At 39.7% G+C, this 23,868-nt stretch overlaps 1 protein-coding gene across 1 annotated transcript; it reads right to left on the bottom strand.

Annotated features, from left to right (window-relative positions):
• Nucleotides 1–941: 941 nt before the first annotated feature.
• On the bottom strand, nucleotides 942–22,926 carry hs3st3b1a (heparan sulfate (glucosamine) 3-O-sulfotransferase 3B1a). Its single transcript, XM_085157565.1, has 2 exons — nucleotides 22,105–22,926; nucleotides 942–13,945 (listed from the first exon to the last, which is right to left on the bottom strand). Exons 1-2 carry the CDS (start codon nucleotides 22,596–22,598, stop codon nucleotides 13,327–13,329), a joined length of 1,113 nt encoding a protein of 370 aa, XP_085013691.1. The 5' UTR covers nucleotides 22,599–22,926; the 3' UTR covers nucleotides 942–13,326.
• Between the last annotated feature and the right edge of the window lie 942 nt (nucleotides 22,927–23,868).

Genomic DNA, 23,868 nt, shown 5'->3' with positions numbered 1-23,868 from the left:
CGTCATAACTTTCTAATTAAAAACAAGCGTGGAGCTGTACAATAACTTAGAAGTGAACAGAAATACTCCCAAAACCGCTGCTTCGCTCGCGTCTAGTGCTCGCGGCTATTTCCTAGCCAGGCAACCAGATCATAGCAGCCTCATCTTAAGCTTGCGAGAGTTCACAGGTCCCATTCAGCCACTGTTAAACTTGAGTCGTGAGTGGAGCTGACTAACCCTGACAACTGTGGCTCACCAAATTCTGTTTGATCAGGGATCAGCCTGCTGAAAACACTGCAAGGCATGATGTCGCAGGATGTCTCTTGTGGGCGATGTGAAATAAGTGTTGACAATTTAAAACATGGTAAATTAGCAAATCGGAAATGTTCTCATCAAGTTAGCACACCTGGAAGGTGCCAGTCAAGTCCTTTTAGTTCATCCCAATGGTAAGGAATGAGTTCATCAGCCAAAATGATGTGCACATATCTAAAGTTTTTTATTGTCTTGCAAAGAGTTTGACTTACTTTTATGAGGAACATTTCTCTGTGGCCACCTTAAATCTGTTTTTAGTGTTTATAAAGCTTAAAACTGTCCTTATCCATTCTGGAAACAAGTAGCATTTAATGTGGAAACTCCAGTGCGTATACCCGGGGAAGGACCTCACAATGAAGTAGGAGTGATTTTGTGTCAGGCTTTTAAATATCTGGAATGAATCGTGTCTTATAGTTAAGGTTTTAGGATTGAGATTAAGTAGAGGGTAGAGTAGAGAGAATTTTAGTGTTGGAAAGTTAGTAAGAAACATGACATTCAATGTTTTTTAGAGCTATTACATCAAAGTATTATAAAGAATTCACAAATAAAATAATTGTAGATAAAAATGTGCTTCTTTTAAAAAATAAAAGTAAAAAAGATGAATTGCTTCACACCAGGCTCTTATAATGTAGGTCAGATATCAGGCTTTATTTTAGTTTGTTCGTTATTTGTATGAGGATAAAAGACAAGGAGCAGGAGAGAGGAGAAGAGGAGATAGGGTGAAAAGAGAGAAAGCTCTTTGAAAGGAGTAAAGTGCCTCTGAACGGTCTGAGCCATAGGCATGCTGTTTCTGGGTGGAAGCTGAGTTCCTGATGAGCTAAAAGCAATTTTTCAAAGTTTGTAGGGCATGAAGCCATCTTTAAAGCTGACAGGTCTTTGATCCTGTGGTTTGCCATGATTCGTTTCTGATTAATGTGGAATTTGGTCCTTCATTCATGCGGATACGTCTCACGCACACACAAACACACAGATGCGCACACGCATACACATGCACTGATCCTGAATTCGTATTCTGCCTCTACACAGTCACACAGCGCTGACAGACCAAATGTGAGAGACTTCAACATGCAGCTGATTCCAAAAGAAAAAAAAGTATCCCAGTGCAGTAGGGAGCACAACTTGTTTTCCTCTAGTTTCATGTGTTTGAAGACCAAGTAAAGAAAAATTACCCCCGAAGGCAAAATTTTAGAGATTAAAAAAAAATAAAGACAGGGAAAGAATTTGTTAAATAAGTGATTTGTGACTATCATACTCCTGGGAAATGTTTTCCATAAGAATTTACTGCAGTGTACTAAATACCTTCCAGTTCAAACCAGGCCACAGTAAACAGAGGAAGTTCCAGGTGAAATGGGGAAACATTATCTTTAATTTTATTTGCCTTTAGATATAAAATCCATGCCTGCAGGGCAAAGAAAATAAAACTGTCAACACTTCTGTGAGCTCCCTCTGTATCTTTAACTGCAGCAGACAGCTGAACTTCATACCCTCTTTGTCTCAGTTTGAAGGAAGTCGACAAATGTTGTAAGACAGCACTTCTAATCCTGACCTGAAAGTGGCATGCCATTTCCAACTGTTCGTGCTAGCCAGGCTGATGATGGCAAAAACAGAAAACAATACACTCTAAACATCGTAAAGTCAATTTATAGCTATAGCACAATTCATATACAGGTTTGAAAGGCACTAAAGCGCCCACACACACACACACACACACACACACACACACACATAAACATCATGTCCCTATCCTGACTACTACACTATCATACTGAGGCAAATTCTGCACTGGCAGCTAGCAAAGCGCTCAGTAGAGTTATAATATGCTTTATTATACTCGACCCATCTAGCTGAAGATGAATTGGACCCTAAATATAATCTTCAAGGGGAGCAAAAAGTGCATTACAGTAATCTAATTGTGAGGTGAATACATGGATCACTTTTTGTGAGTCAGGAAACTCTTATGTTTGGATTCTTTTTTTTTTTAATGATTACTGAGCCCTGCCATAATAGCAGTGGTGGAGTGCTGTGAGTACAGTTGGACATCAATAAAAACACTCAGGTTTCTGCCTTTGTACTTTTTCGGCATGAGTTTTTTTTTTTTTTTAATTATTTCTTGGAGTTGGAGAAAGTTTTGAAATATTGAGTGCTTGAGATCATCAGTGCATCTTTCAAGCTTTTCAGGTTGTCTAAGCAACGTAACACATGCAGCTGTATGTCAGATTGATAGTGGGATTTATTGTGTTTCAGTATGATGGTTCCAAGAAAGCAAAAAGACTGAGTAACAGTGGACAAAGGGGTGACTCCCATGAAACACCTCAGAAGATGTGGAATTCTTCAGACTTGAAGTTGTTGAGAGATGCAGTTGAAGTCCATCCATCTATCCAGCCTGTTCCAGCTGTCATGGAGTAACAGGCATAGCCTGGATAAACTTATTTTTTCCAATTAACCTAATCCATGCGCACATATGTCTTTGGACTTTTGGAGAAAGCTGGAGTGTCTGTAGAGAACCCACACAAGCATAGGGAAAACATGCAAAATCAAAATGTCTCAGCTGACGACTGGATTTGAATCCAGGACTTTCTTGTTCCACGGTAACAGCACTAATCAGTGCACCACATCTACCTTAGTGCTACACTACTGTGATACCTGCAGTTAAAGGTCGTCCTTTTAAACCCTTTGGAAACATGATCAGTATAACACCTGGAACGTCACATATGCACTGTCACTGACTGAGTGGAAGCTTTCTAAATATATTAAGAATTAGTGAGGAAATTGTCTAAATAATAAAATGCAGCACCAATTACATCTGTTTAGTGTAATCATTGTTCAAATGTTGTGAGTCCTTTAACAAGAGGCATTTCAGTGCTTTTTCAGTGTTTCCAGCAGTGACTGAAATAATAAGAAGGTTAGCTTCCTCAATCCTGGGTCTGGTGTTACTGATAAGTCAACATGAGCAGATTGTTTGAAATAAAATTGAGAAAAAAAAGTCTAGAAATGTAAATATGGTCTGTGATCTGAAAGGAGAATTATACCATGTTCAGATTTTCCATCTTCAAATCAATCCAGGCAAGCGCTGAATGTACTCAAAGGAAAGATGTTTGCCTATGATGGTGAAGGAAATCAGGTCCTGGCTAAACACATCAAGGTGTTTTCCTTAAAAATTTCAGCTCCATTCACCATCATATAGCGTGAGGGCAATCATGCTGTGCAAAACCTTCTTCTCTTCCCTCTTTTCTTTATGTTTCCTGAGTCCGGCTGTATCACACCACATCGAAAAGCCTCAGCAATTATTCGGTTATTCATTCAAACCTTACTCTTCTCTGTGTTTCTCTTTGATGACTTTCATTAAATCACTATGTGAGACAACAGGCTGAACCCCAAAGGCCAGTTGTTCCATTCTGTGGGTGTGCACCAGCTGGTCCAAGTTATGTTGGGAAGCTATTGTAGAAGCTTTTCAAGTCTGCTTTCTTTTTCCTCCAATGCAGCACAGAGAAGAAATTCTGCTACAGTTTTACAGCCATTGGACTACAACACATCTCTCTTTCAGCAATGCCTTACAAATGGGGCAAAAGACCTGTCACAGTGTGGATTTAAATGTGTTAATTTCAGCTTTTAGTTGCAGGATAAATCTTTATCTAGGTCATCCATCTTACGTAAAGGATAAAGACAATCTTCTTTTCCTGTTGTGTTCCTTCACGTGTCACTTCGTATTTAGATTTCGGGTTAGTGAGTGTCTTTGGAGCACATTTACACCAGGCTGCTGAGCAAGTCTTGCAAGGTGAGCCTGCAGAGCCATCAAGATTTGTTTAAGTCAAATACCCAGCCTGGTATTTCTTTTATTCAGAGATATTACAACCCCGTAAGTGATTCATAAACATCTTAGCGCTCAGTATGAATGTTGCAACTGACAATCAGATGTGTGCGTGGGTTCACACATGTATGGATCGCAAGTGGTCAGTATCCATTATAGACAGAGTATATTTCAGTGTCTGAAGCACTGACTGTTAATATAAGAAGACTACGAATCAGAAGTGCCCAATTTTGGATGAAAGGGTGGCAAACCACCCAAGCGAGGATGCAGCTATAACCTGCATACATGGATTGCCTGACTAATTATAACATATAAATAAATAAAAATTATGGTATTTACTAAAATTAAAATGCACGTTTCTTGGATAGTATGTGGCACACAGTAAGCTATATTAATTGTCAGAAATGAGTGTATTAATTAATTCTATATAGTCAACACTACACACACAATTAACAAGTTTAGGTTCAGTGACTCAGATTGGTGCAGATCAAGTTTAGCAGGCAACTGGGGAAACCTACCTGTCATTAAAAGCAGCCGGGTAAGATGAAGAGGTGATTTCTTTAAAGAAAGAAAAAAAAGAAGCTTCACCACTACCATTTTGCAATTGTTATAAATGCAAATATTAGACGTAGAGACCGAATTTCTTTTTTCATACCAAGCTGTTGGCCTGCTTATTTCACATGTTGTGGAGTCTCACTAGCTTTGTTTTTCATTCACTGAATTTGCCGCTTGATCTGAATATGCGACTTTATTTGTACCCTGTTTCTGCTTTACATGCATTTCTATTTAACTTGGAGTTTGGTGTTGTGAAATAATTCATTTGAAAGGACGTGGAAAAAAAAAAAGTTGAATAAACAAAACAAAGGGCCGCTAATGCTGCTGGTTTATGAGAAGAACTAAAGTGTGCTGCATGGTTAAAGTGGGCATATTAAAAGCATTATAAAACAACAATCAGGATTTTAAAAAAAAGAAACAGAGTAGTCGGATATGTTTGAGAAATATTACATTTAATGGAAACCTTCAACAGAAGGCCAAAAAACATTTCCTAACCTCAAGTACAGAGAGTTTTATGTGGGCTTGCAGGCGACCACCCACTCAATGCTTCTCTCTGTTCGGCTCTTTTTCTCCTGACTTAGCCACCGCTTCAACCTTCTATAGCACACAGAAGAAAGAAAAAAAGGTCTAGGTGATGATGATGTGGGTGGGTGAATGGCTCATCTTCGTTACTGCTTATATACTGACACGCAAGACTGTCTAGCTAATGTCACGTCAAATTTACAGTACAGAGATATTAACCCTGCAACATGAAATTATTAAGTTCACACCATTAAACAGTTTGCATTCCTTTTCAGTAAAGCCTTTCCACCAGCCAGTGACCCATAGCTCAGAGGACTAGGACACGCTCTGTATTAGGAGAGACAAGGCAGACTAATTTAATTATTTCTGCTGTGATACAATTGTTATCATGATTGTAATGACAGTTATGTTGGTGCTTTCCATTCCCACATTAGTCTTTGCTGTCTGTTTAAGGTTTCCTGGGATTTGCTGAAATTATTTCAATATTATATTTGTGACAAGAGTTCATTTGTAGGTGAGACATTTAGCTTCATCCGTCTACCATTGTAGACTACTTCACAGGCTACATCTCAAGTGGGAGGGGCAGTAAAACCATGTCTAAACACAAAATCTTTAACGTGCAAACCCTCACATCAGGAATAATTTGGTCCTAAAAATAAATAACAGGGTTTTTTTTTTCATTTGACCATCTACACCACACTAGGAATAGTTTGGTGTTGGAAAACTGGAGTTATGAATGACTCCTCTGCAATTTACATACTTTTTCTCAGTCATGCAGTTGGCTACATTGGACCTGTGTTGAGTAATAAGTAAGGAAAGTATTTGGTATCAATGTGGCAAATACATGATGCACAGGTATTGCATCTCCATGACAGCAATGAGCAACGCACAATCCAAGGAGAGCAGCTGTCTCAGGGGGCAGACTCAGACTCAGGTGTTTGACACCTAGATTGTGCTAATTGCTGCAAAGATGCTGATGTTGTGTAATTCTCCTACGCTTAAAATCACAACCGAATGAAAACAAAGAATGGGATCCAGAGGGTACGGGAAGTTTGGTAGATCTGTTTACAAACTAGTTTGATAGCCACACTTGGCTAATTAATGATTACCATTTGATTGGTAGCAGAAATCTGTGCTCCTCTCATGTTATAGTTTGCATTTTTGCTTCAAGTTGAAGCACCAATATCTCAAAAGGGCAAATGTGGCAACAGGAAAAAGAAATGAGAGCTTGTCATCTTATTGACAATGACTGACAGCGCTCCCCTGATACCATGGCAACATAAGCAGTTCTGCTCAATAGAACCCATGATGAATCAGGACCTTGATGTTCACTGCTTACCAAATGAGGACAACAGGGGGAGGGAGATCAAGGGCAGAATTCATTCAGATCAGGAATAGGTCACCAGCTTTATAGAGGCAATGAAATATGATCGCCGGAGTGGATTTCCTCCTTACTGGGGATCAATTAAATGCTCAGTATCATGAATTATGAACATCTAAAGAGTACATCAAGAAAAGTTATTATACACATGGCGTGGGTGTTGTATATTATTTCTGTAAATACAGAAAATGACCATTTAGTTTGTATTGCCTCATAATGAATATGTTGAGTTTGTGATGTGTTACCCTCTGTTCAGAGTGTTGATACTTCTCTCTTATGTTCTTGGATCTACCAGAGGTATAAATGATCAAAAAATATGATCCAATGACTAAAGTACTGTTTTCATTTAATTAGGCATTCAGTGTGATCAGAATGTGAGAAATAAAAAAGCAATCAAGATTTCAGATTCACAGTGCTTAGCCTGCTTCAGGGACTTACCAAGAAGAAACACATGGCCTCCTGAAAATAAGCACCAAAAACACTTATTGACTGATTGCATTTGTGTGGATGGAAGATTACCAGAGTGTGTTGGAGTGACCGTCTTGGGAAATTCCCTGTTCTATTCCCGAATTACTTTAATTTCTGTTTAATCCCAGGAGCAGGAGTTTAACAAACCAGTTAATTGCAAAATCAGATTAAATCCCTAAAAGCCTTAAAATTATCTCTGTGTGAAGTGCTTCTCAGATGCTCAAGGCAGACATATTATTGTCCCTAGGCAATTTTTATTGTGGCTTCTCTGGTAGAAGCCAACAAGTCTTTAAATCATGAATTCCCACTGCTTATCCTTGTCCAGGACGATACTGAAAGATGTTTTGCAATATAACTTTATTGAATATAATGCCTCATGGACTTGTCTCTGCTGCTGCCAGAAGGAACATTTCTATATTTAAGAGCTCTGTTTTAAAAATTATTCCTATCCATTACACACTTATGTACAGATAAATACATCCAGCCAATTCTCAGACAATACAATGCCTCTCACTCCAGATTAGCAATAAGATAAATATCCTCCTGCTCTTTCTTCAAATTTCAGACAGACAACAGATCATGCAACAGACAGTCCAGTTTGTAATCCCAATGAGGGTCCTATATATCCCTCTGGGTCCAAATCTTGGATTATAAAGGTGACATCGGTGCATGGAGAGTAGAGCTATACACACCTCATTACAGAGAAAGCAGGATAAGACTGAAAAAACATAGACATGTCTGAGCTGGGTGAAGTCACAGGTGGTGAAGTCTGAACAAGCGAGGGGGGAAAAAAGCTCTTTCTTTAAAGACGTGGGGTTGAATTAGATTAGCCAAGCATGGTAAGGGTTGTTCTAGTACATTGCTGTACATTGTATAGTACATTGCCTTTCAGAAAATATAGGGTACAATTCCAATAATGGTATTCCAGTCAGGACTGGTTTTGCTGAGATACACTCTCAAAAAAATGGGTACGGTAAAAGTCCAGAGCCATCCGTGAAGACACAAATGTACCCCCAGGTTTAAATGCTGAACATAACATATACACACCTAACTATGTGTAGATTTTTGAGACTTTTACAAGGTAAACACGTTCCCATGCACTATAAACTGTATCTGCATTATTTCCATTAGATTTAAGGTGCGGGATTGGGAGACAGTCTTCGCCTGGATAAAAAAAAAGGTTCAATATAGATTTTTACTCTTAGATTTTAAGGTTTTACTCTGTACTGCACCATGGTCAGCACAACAAGGGGGTTCTGGGTTTAAACCTACTTTTGTTTTCACAGGTGCAGATGTCATTGAGAAAAAGGTTTTGCGAATTTTAAATAAATGAATAGTTTCCCTATACCTAATTATAACGTTCTGTTACATTAAAAACATAATCTGTTGTGACACTCTGTTGTACCTCCAAAGGTTTAATGAGGAATTTTATTTTCTGAGAGTGTAGAGTGATAAAGTCATTACAGCGGCATGCAACTGGGATTTGGTAGGTCTGGCCTAATGGAGAGTCCAAAGTGGTACCAGGCAGGCGGGCGACTGCAACAAATAGTGCTGGGAGACCACAGAATGAGCATTAACGCTAGAAGTGCCTGCACTGGTTAGAGGGCACTTCTCCCTTCATACCTTTCCTCAAGGGAATCTCTGGTTACAACAAGTGGATTTCACTGACGGTGACGCAACTCCCTGTATTCACAACATCAGAGTATCTGTTATTGTCCTCTGAGAAGTCTTTTACAATAACGCCAAAAAATTTGATCAACGTTAAGCTCATAAAAAAATATCTATTTATAATGATCAGGATGATGATAAAACCTTGGGTATCTTTTAAATAAAACCTAATGGGCTTGCACATTGTGAATTTGGTAATCGCACTGGACACACCCTGCAGCTTGAGCTTTTCACGAGTACCGGTAATGACACAAACGACTGACAGCGTTTAAGGGAAAGAGCAAAATATTTTCGGAACAACTGAACTGCGGCAGAAGAATTACGTGCGAACAAAAATTTTATGGGGATTAGATGAGAATATTTTCAAGTGCTACAGTTTGAAACAATCACCTGAAGTACAGCTATGCTAGTGCATGAGGGCTAATTAAAGTCAAAGCAATTGCTAAGCTAAAAATGTGATTAAAACGAGGCCCGAGGACTCTTTGCACATCTGTTTCAGCTACTGATGAAGCTAAATATAAGTCACAGATCGAGAACACTGTCAACATGAACAGCACTGAAAAAGTGTTAGTGAGCTGATTGCAGCCACAGCTGTAAGGTTAAAGGGCAGGGTTTTAAGTTGTTTGATGTAACTGTTTACTGCTTGAAAATAAATTTCTTAAGAAAAATATCATTTTTACTAACACTAACTATGCTGTTCACTTTCACAGATGTTCAGAGTTCAAGCTAAAGCAGCTTATAATGGGCTTTTTTTTATGTTGCAGTAAACCAATTTGGATGTGAATAGCTCTGCTGCATTTGAACAAATAAGTAATCTGCATCATTATTTTCAGAATAACATGCTGAGAGATGTTTAGCTTTGCCGCATGTTATGAAAAACTGTGTTCACAAGTCTAGATCCTGCCACCGAGGAGATCGCGAGCAGTAGCAACACATCAGAATCTGACAGCAGTGAATGCAGTAATTAGACCTGACCCGACAACTCCGAGGTGTGAGCGTGAGGCACAAATCAGTACTTTAAAGGAGCATCTGCTTCATCGTCAAATATAAATGATCCCTTGAATTTATGTAAATCAAGTTGGTCCAACTCAAAGCTAAAAAAGCCCTTTTGGAAAAGGGATTAGAGCTGGATTAGCTATGTCAGCACATACATGCCAACTCCAAGTCCACTGTCTGAGATTAATGCTTGCCCTTCCTATCGGATTAGGATTAGGGTTTGGACAATGTATAATAAATGATTAAGGGCAAGAGAGGAAGGCAACTGTTTTATTAAGCTCTAAAACAAAGTTCAGATTGTTGCTCTAGAATTTGTTGTGATTTGGGAGCTTGTTTTTTTTTTTTTTTTAACTTTCTCCCAGTTATAAATCATGTCTTAAGATACAAAACAACTACAAACAAAATTATGTGATCATATGCTAAACTTTGTAAAAATAATATTCAGAACAAAAATTAAAACATAAAGGGGCAGAGTAATTTTTGATAATGACCTTATATCCTGTTTGTAAATGCTGCTTGATGGTGCAAGGATATTTCATCAGATAGTGAAGATGTCAGCAATCCAAATAGTAACTATTCAGTACAATGTGAAACTAAAATGATTACTGCAACATTTACTGATTTATGAATACTTTTCAGTTTCCACTCACCCTGTTTGAACCTTTTGTTAGCAAAAAAAAAAAAAAGAGAGAGAGAGAGCGAAATAGAGAGAAAACGTCCTGTTAAAATAGAAGATATGATAGTATTAGACTTTAATACTTGGCTAACTTGGTGCAGTGGTGGTGTAGTTATTACTGTCACTTCTCTTTAAACCACCCGGGACCTTTCTGTGCTCAGCTTGCATGTTTTATCACGATCCCTGTATGGATTGTCTCCAGGTGCTCCAGCTGTCTACAAGAGAAGTGAATATGAACGTAAATAGTTGTCTGACTTGTGGACCAACCAGGGTGTGCCGTGTTGTTTTACCTCATGTCAACTGGAATACACCCCAGTCTCCTCAAGGACCTTGAAAAGAGTAAACAGGTAGCTTACTCCCGTCTATAGAGGCAGCTGTCTCTGTAGATTGAGGCATCCACCAAGTACCTGAATTATTTTTAGTTCAAAGTCAGCCTGGTTTCTCTGTACATGCCTATTTCTCTCAGTTCCTCCTGTCAGATGTTTTGTTTGTTTCTAAGGCCACTTAAATGCACAATTTAGAATCTCACAGGTGCAGAACTGAAAGCCAACAAGTCAGATGTTGACTGAATTAATCATCTGCAATGATTTCTGCATGTGTATGTTAAACATGTTAATTGACTCCTGGTGATTAACATCTTGGCACAATACGAAGATGTCTCATTGACATCCTAATGAGGGTACAGTTCATCCTACCGCCTCCACCCAAATTACAAATGTCTGTTCATATGCCCTCTAAACCAAACCTTCTGGTGTTGTGTAACACTTTTATTTCCATTCACTTTTGTTCAGCTTCTCTGATTCTATTCCCCAGTGGTAGCTGCCAAGTTGATATTTGAAGTCACTTAATTCTCATGGATGCCAGGTGTCTATTTTCCTTCATCCTAACCTTCAAACAACATCAGCCTTCCTTACAACAGCCTGTAGGGATGTATGCTAACAGCAATTCCCCAGCTGGGAGCCTAGCAATTACAGCACCCCTCATCTATTCCTTTAATTGCAAAGGGAGCTGCTTCCTGGGCGATCAGACTCCTAGCCTGCCACCAGGGAGACTGGCTTCATCACTGCTGGCAGCCTCAGGTAAATGAGGGTGTTTTGCTGGAGAGTTAAATAAAGGTTGTTCGTTAATAGAGCGAGGTGATTCATACCTCTCTTGAACCATAAGTTTAGCTCAGCGATTAGTTGTTCTGCTTGATGGATGGGTCACATTGCTTGAGACTAGTTCAAGGACAACACAGAATGCCTCAACAGGATATCTAAGTACGATAAAACATATTAACAGAAGGCTCTAAATATTTTCTGGAATAAAAAGAAATATGAAAAACAGACTGTATGCTATGCAATCGACAGCAGTATCATCTTTATGAACACTACAAAGTGCATGAGGGGGATCGCTCATATATATAAATGGACTCCTGAAGGCTCACCCAGGAACAAAAAAAAACAATCTGGTGCATTTCATAATAAGTCACTTCTGGCCTGATGAGAAACCTGACACTTAATGTGTTTGTGGGGGTCATGGCAACGAAATCCTCTTAGTGGTGGCAGTGGGAAGCCAAGACAGCTAACGTGCTAATTAGCCTGTTAGCACAACAATGTGTAAAATGGTGATTAGACACAAGAGCACACTTTTGCCTGCAGAAATCTGAAGCATTAATAACCCACGCTGCTACCCAACAAATAAAACACATTTATAGCACTATCCAATTTTTTTCTAACCATACTGAAAATCCAAGGATGCCAGAGACTGCATTGTTTGACTTTGATAAAACACACTTTCTTTATTTCTTCATTAAAGATGACAAGACTGCACCTTTTAATCAACATCTCATTTAAACCCAACTAATTTCAATGTTTTTAAAGCAAAGCATACAGTGAAATAGTGCCTCTACAACAACAACGTTGTAGCAAATCATTTTAGAATGACCCTGGATGATGTCGGAACTGCTGAATTGTAGAGGCTGAATAAAACTCAACCACAAATGAAACTTAGATGAGGAATTCTGAAAGGCTATATTGGTTTAGTTTCTTCTGAAAGTAAAGAAAATAAGTCCTCCTTTTCACTCCAGCAGCTGATGTACTGTGGGAAAGGATATAATTAACACATCCACTATCAGATGCAGTAAGAAGCTGCACAGAGTGATCAATGAGAGCAATTTCAGTACAGATCAATAAACGTGAATGGCTCATATGACTTTTCATATAAATCATTTTCTATAGGCGTTATGAAATCTGGGAGGCAGCTCTTTGGAAAATGGATAAAAACATACAAAACAGATTTGACACGACTCTATTGGAACCCAATCAACATTCTTCTGTAGAGACAAAATAAATAGTGGTTAAGTCAAAATATTGCAGTGGAAATTTATATTCTCATATTAACTTGAATTTGGCTCAAAGGTTGACCATAAACTTGCTACCATTAATGGATCAATGTTTTATTGAGACGCTTGAGAGATCAAGACAATGCCATCACTCAGGTCTAATTGACATGATGAGGAGCTATTACTTTATTGATCTATCTGGCAAGTTGCGCTGGATCAGCTGAGGCCTGTATCGACCTGACTAAGTGGGTCCACAGACCTCTGAGGGTCAGGCAAATGTTAAGGGGATATTACCAGTTTTGTTGTCAAGCTGGGTCTGAATTGGGTAAAAAGAAAGAAAAAGAAAGAAAAAGAAAAAATAGCGACCCTGATTGTAATACCTGTAAAAACTGTGTGCTTTTAGGTCAGAAAAAAAAATAGATTTTGTAGCTCGCGACAAATAAAAACATGAATAAACCTAGTTAGGCAGCTTAGTGAGTTAATATCATAACAATAAATTATCATAAAATAGACTTCTGATCTTTTTACACACCACCAAATACTGTACATAGACTGTAAAACAATAACTCCAGAGTGATATAATTATAACAAAAAGAAATTCCAGATAACCAGCGTGAGCCTGTCATCATTTTTTTTTCTTAGTCCCAACCAAAGTCATGACCAGTCATCTGGTAAAACTTGAAATTAAAGGGTTTATAAAAGTCTCTTAGCCTCTGAACCACCCCTGGGTCAATATTAGGATGGGTCCTGCCTTTGGTTTTACCCAAGCAATGTGGCCTACTGTTCCCCTCAGGTCTCTTAAGGCAGGGGAAGCCTTTTGCTGGGTTAAAGTGGAAATGCCTCTCTGTGACCACCCTCCTCAGCCCGAGAAAGTCCTGGACACGAGCCATCTCACCTGCAGGGTCGGTAATGAGATGCTCTCCACTAACGAACAGCAGCTGCTCCATGGGAAAGTGCTGGAGCCAGCGCTCAAGGTGCTTGGCGTACATGCCAATTTGTACAGCGCTCCATGTGGTGTCAATCAGACCTGCCGAGGTGTTCTTCAGGGTCAGGCTCTCAAAAGAAGGGATGTCTGGCTTCTTGGAGCGGGTCTGAGTGTAGTCTGAGATGGCTCGCGTGACAGGATCCCGGACAACTACAATTAGTTTTGTGTCTTTAGACATGGCGTAGATTCGAGCAGGGACCTCCTTAGTAACGTAGTAGCTGGGGGTCTTTTCCATGGTCAGCTGGCCTTCTGATGACTTCGGCATTAATTCCCTGTAAAGAACAAACACAAAGAATTACATTTGCACTGCAGATGACATATTTTGCAAAAACCTACTCTACCATTTCCGCTGTATACTCTGTTGTCCTTTGTAGAGTTAACAGCTTACAAAAGTGCCAATCAAGGACGATGAGATTAGCGATGACACAATATCACTTCATGGCAGCTTCATAAACACTGTCAAAGAGAAGCTAGTCAGTCATCACCAAGAAGACAGGGTTAGAAATCTTGAGCTGCATTAACAAAGCCTGTGACCGTGCATGACGTGACAAGGGCTGGCAGGTAAAGCAGAAGTCCTATCAATCTTCAGTAACTGTGTGGGGAAAAAATACACAGTTCCACATTCCGAGTACAAACTGTAAAGGAAGACATCCACCCTCGTGTCCCTTTTGTACCTGCATTAAACATCTAATGACCTAAATCATCTCACAATCATCACACTGAAATATTCCTCAGACTCATTACGTTATACTTAAAAAATGCTGGTTTAGCTATGAATAGGCAGCATTATGCACTTTAATGTCATGCACCTTTCTCCTAATATCAGTATTTTTGTGAGAAATGTGACAATTTGACGAGGCTTTGCATTCCTTTGGAAATATGCTTGGAACCTGTCTGTTCCCATTACTGCATATTCTTCTTAACCCTGGATGGCTCGGGTTGATCATAATATAGCCTGTTAACTGCAGCCCTCACTGGATAATGGCTCAAGTGAGCCAAGGGGGATTAGGACTAAGCCAAACACGCAGCAGCATTAGAGGCTGGTTGGCTGCCTGTTGGCGAGCTGGGTGGTTGGCTTGTCTCTAGAGAGAGGGGGAGAGAGATATGTGGCTATTATGATGAGAATCACTGGTGAGCATTTTAAATCCATGAAAAAACAAACAGTTACACAAAGTTTGGATACAACACCACATATTCCTATACAGCTGAGTGCAAGTAGGGAATGCAATTTTCATGCTGGGATCGAGTCAGGGAGTTGCTGATTCGACTCTTTTCCTCATCTGGTCCTCATCCATCATCAAAAACATGTAAATAAAAACAGAATGCAATGATTTAGAAATTATAGCATTCCAGTTTTACTTTACACAGCATCTCATTTTCATTTTCTTTTTTTAGATATTGCATTGCATGTTGAACTAACGTTTTGGTGCCCCGCAGCTCTTAATCAGAGTCTGAGATCTCATGCTGATCTGACAAATGACTTGAATCAAGAGCAGTGTGCACATATCTCTTCTTCTGACAAAGAAATGTTAAGCCATGGTATATTGCCTTGCGTTAACAAGCATCCCTTTCAATCAAACCTCATGTGGGTTTGCATTAGTCACAATGTAAATCTTCAGTTGCTACACTGCATGGTAATATTCTTAGGTTTTGATAGTGAACGGCTGATCTAAATCAAACAACAGGAAAGCAGGGAGTCATGTCATGTCATTAAAACAATTACCACAATTTCCAACCATCTGTTGGTTTAACAACAGCTTTCTTCGTGCAATTCTGCATCAGCAAACCAACAGAATATGGCAAGATTTCGCTCTTCACAGCACTGCGAGAAGAGAAGGCTTTAGCTACAAACATCACCCAAACGCTATTAGTGCAATTTATACAGAAGAGGGGTTCTCTTCCTTATACAGTTTCTTCGCCTAATGTCACCTGCTCTTTCTTTCGTCTATAGAAGCTGTGGGTCTTACATATTTATAGTGTTTTTCCTCTCCCTGAGAACCTTAGCTACAGTTGAAGGTGATGGAAAACAACAGAGGAGAGAGATACAAAAAAACTATACTGGAGCCCACTGCAATTATCTTCTCCATCTCTTGAATAAACACAAGTGCAGTGCCGTAGGCCCTTTGTCGAGGCCCGAATAGGCACAAAAACTCACTACCTATCAAACTTTCCACTTAGTCAATGAGAAAAACAACCTGCGTGATGAAGGCATGCATTATTCATCTTAGCACCGATAGAGAACAGGAGAACATCTCCAACTGAACGAGGTCTGAGAGCGAGTTGCCTTAGGGGGGGGCAGATGTAGCAAGCTTTCGTAATTTGTTCTGCTTAATAAACAATGTTGCCTGGAACCAATAGGTTTCAGTGCATCTATCAGTCAGTCATGCAAATGCATTGTCGTTTAGCATTGAGGCACACTGAGCCATAAGGTGCTGACTTTTACCCCTTCATGAATTTTTCATGGTTTTATTTGGCTATACAAAGCTAATAGCCAAATATATAACCATGGTGGCACGGTGTTTAGTTAGAATCCTGGGTTTGAATCCACCAACTGGCTGAGTTTGCACCTGTGGCTGTGTGGGTTTTCTCCAGGTATTCTAGCTTCCTCCCACAGTCCAAAGACAGGAAGTTAGTGGGATTAACTGGTTATTCTAAATTGAATGTGTCTCTACTCTGAGTTGGCTTGTCCAAAGTGTGCCTTGCCTCCTGCCCTATGCAGCAGGCATAGTTTCCAGCTTACCTATGACCCTGATTGTACGTGTGAAAAAAAATGGATTGTGTTTTCTGAGTCATGAAGCAAAAAAATAAAAACGCTTATAATTGTCATGTTACAAACTAAATTGCATTTCAGACAAACCTCACTCAGAGCAATAGCAATGGGGAGATAAGGAGAGAGGAAGAGAGTAAATACAAGGATTAGATGGCATCAGGTGCATTGTCGGAGGATGGAGACTGCATGCCCCCACCCCTCTGTTCTGACGCCAAAGTTGTCGGCAGGCATTTTTAGATGCAGCGTCTGCATTTTCTTGCCTCAATAGCACAACCTACAGACAGACATTAATCTGGGATTGGTGGGTTGTGTAATGGGCCTCTGTTTTGTCTGCCGGGCAGTCAGGTGTGTCCATTTAACTGGCTGCCGGGGAGACAGGGTTTGTTTCTGGTGCCTTGTTTACATTCATTGCTATCAGGAAGCAGGTTCAAAGGTAGGAATTTACAACATTACTGCATGTAGCTTGGTGCTCAGCTGCTGGGTGATGTCCTCAGTAATGAGTTCAGTAAGAAACAAGTAGGGTGCAAAAAACTCCAGGAGGAGGCTTTTTTTTTGTATTCCACAGTATCCTGCTTGACTGACTCTAATTGGCATCTATATTTCAGCTTTCTTAGATTCTAGTGACAAGGGACAGCGCTTGAAAAAAAACCCTCAACGTTATCTAATGGCATGATGAGTTCTAATCTTACCCTGCAGCTCCAAGAGCAGTTGAGCTTCTGTGGGAAACATCCCTCTCCTCAAAGACAGGATGAGAGGTGTGGTATGCAGCCACTCGGAATAATCAGACCAGTGTACTAACACGCAAGGATTTCTCTAGCCATTGTGCGCCTTCTTTTCAAGTATCAAAAACATCGTCATTACACTTTAAATTTCCTTCTTATGGAGCCACAAATAACAGCTTTTGCATGTCCTTCATTATTACTGTCAGTATATGCAGAATTCAAGGCCACCTGGCTGCCTGGTGGAACCAGGCCTGTTTTAAAGAGAGGAGGAGGAGAAACAGGAGGAACGGCCATTCTGGTTTCTCTCACACAACTGCCAGCCTTCCTTTAACATCTAAGAATCCAGGCAATCCATTCTTTACAGAGCTTTTAATCTAGGTCTTGGTGCTCAAAAATGCAATTCAATAACATTCAGCTAATCGCTTAGCATGCACTGTTTTTTTGTAATTATGACAACAGCTATAAAAACCTTTGTTGCTATCAGTGCATAGCAAGCCTGTATGGGTTACTCACTACTGTCTTTACACACAGTAGATGAAAAGAGACAACAGTGTGAGCCATCAAATTTAAGGGGGTTTCACAGGAATGTGTCTGTGTCTGAATCTATGGATCAAAGTTCAGGGGGTGAACGGTCCTGCAACAGCAGCCAAGCTGAAGTGAACTAGTAGTCACTCAAATGCAAACAGCACTGACAAACACTTGCATAGTTGTGGATGTAAAAACTGTGACACAGATGTAACAGGGCCAGGAAAAACGAACTAATATGATCAAGCTTTAGTGTGCTGACTGTGAATAAGCACAAAGTTGCCGAGAGCTTACTGCACGTGGTTTTGCACAGCATTAATATATCGGAGCCTCGTCAGCTTAGCTTTGTATTGTTTTGAGCAGTAATTGAATAGAAATAGTGTACATTAAAAAGCTTAAATTGTGTTTTAGAGTTATTATAAAATAGAAAAGATATCCAACATCTATGTTTCTGGCATATGTGATGTTTGGAACAATTAGACTATTCCTCACAGATGCATGGTTTGAGAGGATCAGAAAACGAAAACAAGACTTCAAAGAAGAAAAACAAAGATGGCTGAGGCAGACTGGTTGTTTCTAAAGTTGCCCTGACGTTCTGTCAGGGAGTCTCTGCAGCAGAGTGAAAGACAGCTTCAGGAAACAACACATTTTCCCTGAAGAAACTACAAAAGAGAGAGATGAGGAAGTCAACAACTCATGGGGATATAATGGAGTGAACTTGTTTTGTTTCAGTGTTTCCAAAGTGCTGTAATAAGTGCTGTGGTTTGACAAATTGCCTCAAGCAAAAGCCCAGGGGGTTGTTGCAGCAAATTAAGCCTCCAATCTCTGGAATAGGGAGAGGATGCGCACATTACTAGTATCGACGATTTATAGGATTTATTCTAGGAATTGCTAGCAAACAAGAAGGTCTTTGTAGGAAATTAAGTTCTTAAAGTGCAAGGTTTCATGGTTTGCTGGGAAAAAAAACCCCAAAACTTCTTTTATTGTGAGTGTGCTGACACATTAGTTTAAGCTGGGTGATACCTTCATCGAGAGCTGTCTCACTTAGACCAGTTCTCATGTGTCCTTGCAGCTAAAAGTGTTGAGTGAGCAAAAAGATACCAGTGGATTTAAATAAACCCGCTCCTGGGAAATGCAACTTTTCGCACAGAAAATCTGAAAGTCAACTTTTGGGCTAAAAAAGCTTAAGCGTAGTGTTTGAGTCTTTTCTTGGGCGAGTTCCAGTGAATGCTCTTCCTGATGAACTCCTGCTGGGCTTCCTCAAAGGGCACTTTCACCCTTTTGAGCACATTTGCATACAAAGTGAAGGCAGAGAAAACATGTTTCACACTAATTGTCTGCTCTTTTATTGTCAGGGTTAATGCAATCCTCGGGGGTTCTCCAACATCCCTTTTCATGGAGCTCCATCACGCAAAAGTAAGAAAGGACTCACTTTAAATTTACTGCCCTCTATCTGCCGCTGGGCTGCAGTAAGCTCCCCCGGGGCTCCGAGGAGGATTAGGCCCTGTTCTCCGACACCCTCCATGAGTTAGTAAGAAAGCTCTTCATTGTTCTATATTTGGAACCTCAAGAGGAAAAACATGATTACAGCAATTAAGTCACATCTATTGCACAGAGCCCAAAAGACCTTGATCAGAGCATTGAACAGAAGATAACCTGTCTATAAAGATATAGAGGAGGAAGTTAGAATCGTGCTAAAAAAGCCATTCCCACGGCTTTTGGGAGTTGCCTCCTGCGCTTTGTTCGAGTAAGCATGTGGTATTGTATGTCTGCTTTGCTTTTTCTGCCTTAGAGTGAAAATGCTATATTGTGGTTGGCCTCCTGCTGGGCAAGGGCCCCTCCTCTATGTGGGGCTCCAGAGGGATGGACACAACAGACCTCCAACAGAATGGAACACACCAATCACAGCAGATAAATGGTGCGGGCACAACTCAATGCCACCCCAGGAGCTGATAAGCCCACCCAGCAGAATGCACCTCTCCCCAAGCCACTGCTCACCATTAGTCGGGGGGCAATGAAGTGAAAGATATGGGCCAACAAGTCAGTGGATGCCTCTTTCTGGCTTGGTTAGTGTGGACATAGGATTGTCTGATGACTTTTTTTTCAGCAAAAGTTCAAATGTATTACAGAGTATACTTTTAAAGATCATCCAGCAACAATGCACTCTTCCTTAAAGGCAGCCGGAGGTTTTCTGAGCACCACTAAATGATCATTAAGGGTTGACTTGATGTCACAGGGCTGTGCTGCAAGGGGGTCAATTTGTGGCACAGCGATCTCACTGTGACAACTCAAGCCGAGTTGTTTTAATTAGCTGGATCACCTCTCTGAAAAAAGAAGAAGTCTTCATTATACATTAAACATTCTCAAGATCAAACTGCTTCTCACAGCCACTAACTGTGTGTTTAGTGTGCATGTGTCACTGTGAACAAGAAGTAAGTATGCCTCACTTATCTGTAAAAGTTTTTTTTTCTTGGACTTAATGAACATTAAATTCTATCCATCTTTAATGATGGCATTTCCTTTTCTTTAAGCCATCATCCATTCCAGACATGTGTTACTTGTAGATTAAAACTGCATGAAGACTAATAAGCGTTCAAGCGCAGGACGGTTTCATGTTATTTTTGAGGCTACAGTGATGGACAAAAGAATTTCTCCGTAGACTGATCATCCAAAAATGCCCTAAACCTGTCCGGAAATTCTCAAAGGAGCTTAGGCAAGAAGTCCTTTGAACAATGCTTCGCTTCCCCTATTGTAGCTCTATGAAGCCAGCTTTGAAACAGTGTCTACATCCTTTGACATTGCCTGTTAATCCCTGGGCTCAGTCAAATGGTCACCTGAAGCAGCAGTATCTCCTATTATCTCTTGTTAACAATGTGGCTGCTCTGATGTAAAGCACTCAGTTCCAATCTACAGTATTTTCTTTTTCCACTAAGAGTAGTGCATTGTTATTGTGCAGCTGGGGTGATAGTAAAGAGCTTGCATACAAGGACAACAGTTGCCATGACAGAGAATACAGTAAAAATGTTGCCTTACAGTGTTGTTGCCTTATTCAGTGTTTAAGCAACCAAAGATCTGTGATGAGAGCCTCTGATCTACTGAGCTTCTGAAACAAATTACTCCAAATGTATCAACAGAAAGTTGAATCTCACTTCAGGAAGTTAGATGACAGTTTTATGTAACTTGCTGACTCCTAGCTATAAACCAAAGGCTATTACTCTGAACCGCATCCAGAATTCAGGTCAAGTCTAAATGGAAGCTCTGCATTATCATTTTCTCCCTGGTGCCCGCTCTCCTTTTTGGAAAGCCAGCGAAAGTCAAGATCCAAGGATAGATGTAGAAAAATTCCGGGAACTGTCAGTCAGGGTCAAGCAAACACGCACAAAATAACTGTCCTTTGTGTAAATCGACACAACTTGGAAAAGCGGCCAAACAAAACTGCGCAAATGATAACAATTTCCCTTTATTAAAATGTGAATTCGTACTGTGTCACTTATTCAAGTGCTTAAAGCGCATTAAAGGTTTGACTTCACTGACAGTTGTTAAAACTGTAAAAGTTTGTCATTTATATGCTAAAAGCCTGAACCTGCTCTTCATGCTGGTAGATACAGAGATTATACAGTGCTACAGATAACTCTATGACAGGAGGAAACAAATAACATCTCACCAGCAGTATTTATTTTGTGGATAAACCCCATGGTTGAGCTTCAGTCAGAGGCAATGAACCTGCATGGTGTTTCCTCCTTTCCACAATGGATATTTTACATTATATATTCCTCCTTCATGATTGGTAATCCGCATGACAAACTGTTAATGTGTTAAACTAGAGGCCATAATACACAACACACTCTACACTACATAATCTCAGTATGAGTGTTTGTATTTATTTATTTAATTCATTATTGTTAATATTCATAAAATAGAAATCTAGCAGCATCTCAGTGTTACTTGGTTTTCGCTGTGACAAATACGCCGTATAAAATTATTTTTCTTTTTTTTAATGTAATCTCTTGGTTTCTTCTTCTTATCAACTTTCACACATAGCTCAATTATCAGAGCTGATGTTATGAGGCTACCTGTCAAAATAATTAACAGGCGAAACTTTTGGTTAAGTGAGGCTAGACTTTCAGGACATGAAAGGCTTTAGTAGAAGTGTAAATATAACTATAAGCCAGGGGAGAAGGTGGTTGTTAGGTTTTATGAAGATTGAAAATATGACGATCAATCACAGCAATGTAAACCTCAATTATTGCGATACACTTGCAGACAACTGGAGATTTATGTCCACGTAAGTAGCCCACGTTTCAATGAGCAAACAGCTTTTTGGAAAATAAGGCATGGCGTGTTTTTGTAGCGCTCGTGTGCGTGACTCGTGAGTTTTTAATACTGCACTGTGAGGATGAGTGAGCTAGTCTACCTGTACCACTCCAGTCCTTTATCGTAGTTGCGGTCGAAGAAGTGCGGCTCCGCTCCCACCGCTCGGATGTCCGGATGCAGGCGCAGAAACTCCAGCAGCGCCCGGGTGCCTCCTTTCTTCACTCCGATGATGATTGCGTGGGGCAACTTTTTACTTTCCGACTCATTGAGGGAACCTGACATGGCATTATCATCCAACGCTTTCGCCTCGCCTCTAATTTCATCCCACTCGTCTCCTCTGCTGTCCAACTCGTTCTCGTTATTTAGTAAGTCCCTGGACGCTCCTAAAGAGGACCCCTGGTTGTCAACTTCTGCGTGGTTTTCGCGTCTGTTCACCGATCCGTACGTCAGGTTTGGAACAGTGGAGCAGTAGCCAACACAGCAATATATCATATACACCCAAAGGGACAGCATTATGCAAAATACAAAGAGTTTGTTTTTCACGTGGGATGATGGCACAACATGTAGACTGTGTATAATCGGACTATATTCCATAGGACCGCCGTGACAAAGTTGTATTCCAGTTACTTTGCATTTTGACAAAGCTGCCTCACTCCTCTGCCATGGTTCTGCTCCTGGACAACCGCTACGCAATTTCCCAAAACATAAATTAGCGTTTAGCCAACATGGGAAGTAAAACTGAACTGCATATGCTCATCTAATTCCACTTTAATACCTGTAAAAAAAATACTTTAATTTAAAATAAAAACAAAAAAACTGAGCGGCAAAAAGCAATTCAAACAGATCACCAGTTGAGCGATATGCGCATCAGGAACCAGCTTGCCTCCCATCACTGCCTCTGAGCGTCTGAGCGATCACTCTGAAGCACCAAGTTATTTTCAGGCGACAGCGTCAAGAAGAGAAATTATCACTTCCGATAAGCTTTTCAAAGTAAGCGTTGTCAAGCGGTAAAAGAAATCTATACATACGGTCTACACTGTTCACATTTTATCCATGATTTGTTTTTATTTAATACATTTTCCTTATATAGATTTTATGCATACACTACTTTAACACAACTGCAATCTATAGACAGTGGATCAGATTATAACTTTAAATCTATGGCAGGATATTATCCATAGGTAAATAATAATAATAATAATAATAATAATAATAATAATAATAATAATAATAATAATAATAATAATAATGATGATGATGATGATGATGATAAGTAGAAGAAGAAGAAGAAAAACCTATGTACTCACATTACAGCACACACTGATCATAATTTAGGCTGAAATTTACATTCATATGATAATATGTGCCACCCTTTGGTACTTGCTGTGATTTGTTCATCTTTATTACTAGAACAACATCGATTCAGGTTGTGCTTAAAAATATTACACACAATAATATATATATATTAAAACATTTTCTTTTTCTTTTGCTGTTTTTTCCCCTCCGTGCACATTAGAAGTTGGCCACAAACCTCTTTTCTCTACCATATCACTTGACTTTTATTTTGAAAGTTCAGGGATTTTTCTTTCAGCCTTGGTCTACTTTGATGCAGGTGAAGCGCTGAATGTAGACTAAGCTAAAAAAAAAAAAAAAAAACTCACCAAAACCAACTTCAGCCTGGAGCGGATTGTCTCAACTTTATTAAAATCAAAATATGTCTTTTTAAAAAATAAATAAATACATAAATAAAATAATTAGTTATGAAATAATGAAGTTGAAGTATTTACGATTATAATAACAGAGGAGGTCTCTCTTTGGTGTAAGGCACAATTTAATTTACATATCATCTAAATTCTCCTTCGTT

This window comes from Neolamprologus multifasciatus, chromosome 4 (genome assembly GCF_963576455.1).
Source record: "Neolamprologus multifasciatus chromosome 4, fNeoMul1.2, whole genome shotgun sequence".
Classification (NCBI taxonomy): domain Eukaryota; kingdom Metazoa; phylum Chordata; class Actinopteri; order Cichliformes; family Cichlidae; genus Neolamprologus; species Neolamprologus multifasciatus.
The sequence above is the reverse complement of the archived record's forward strand: the minus strand, read 5'-3'. Positions and strand labels throughout refer to the sequence as shown.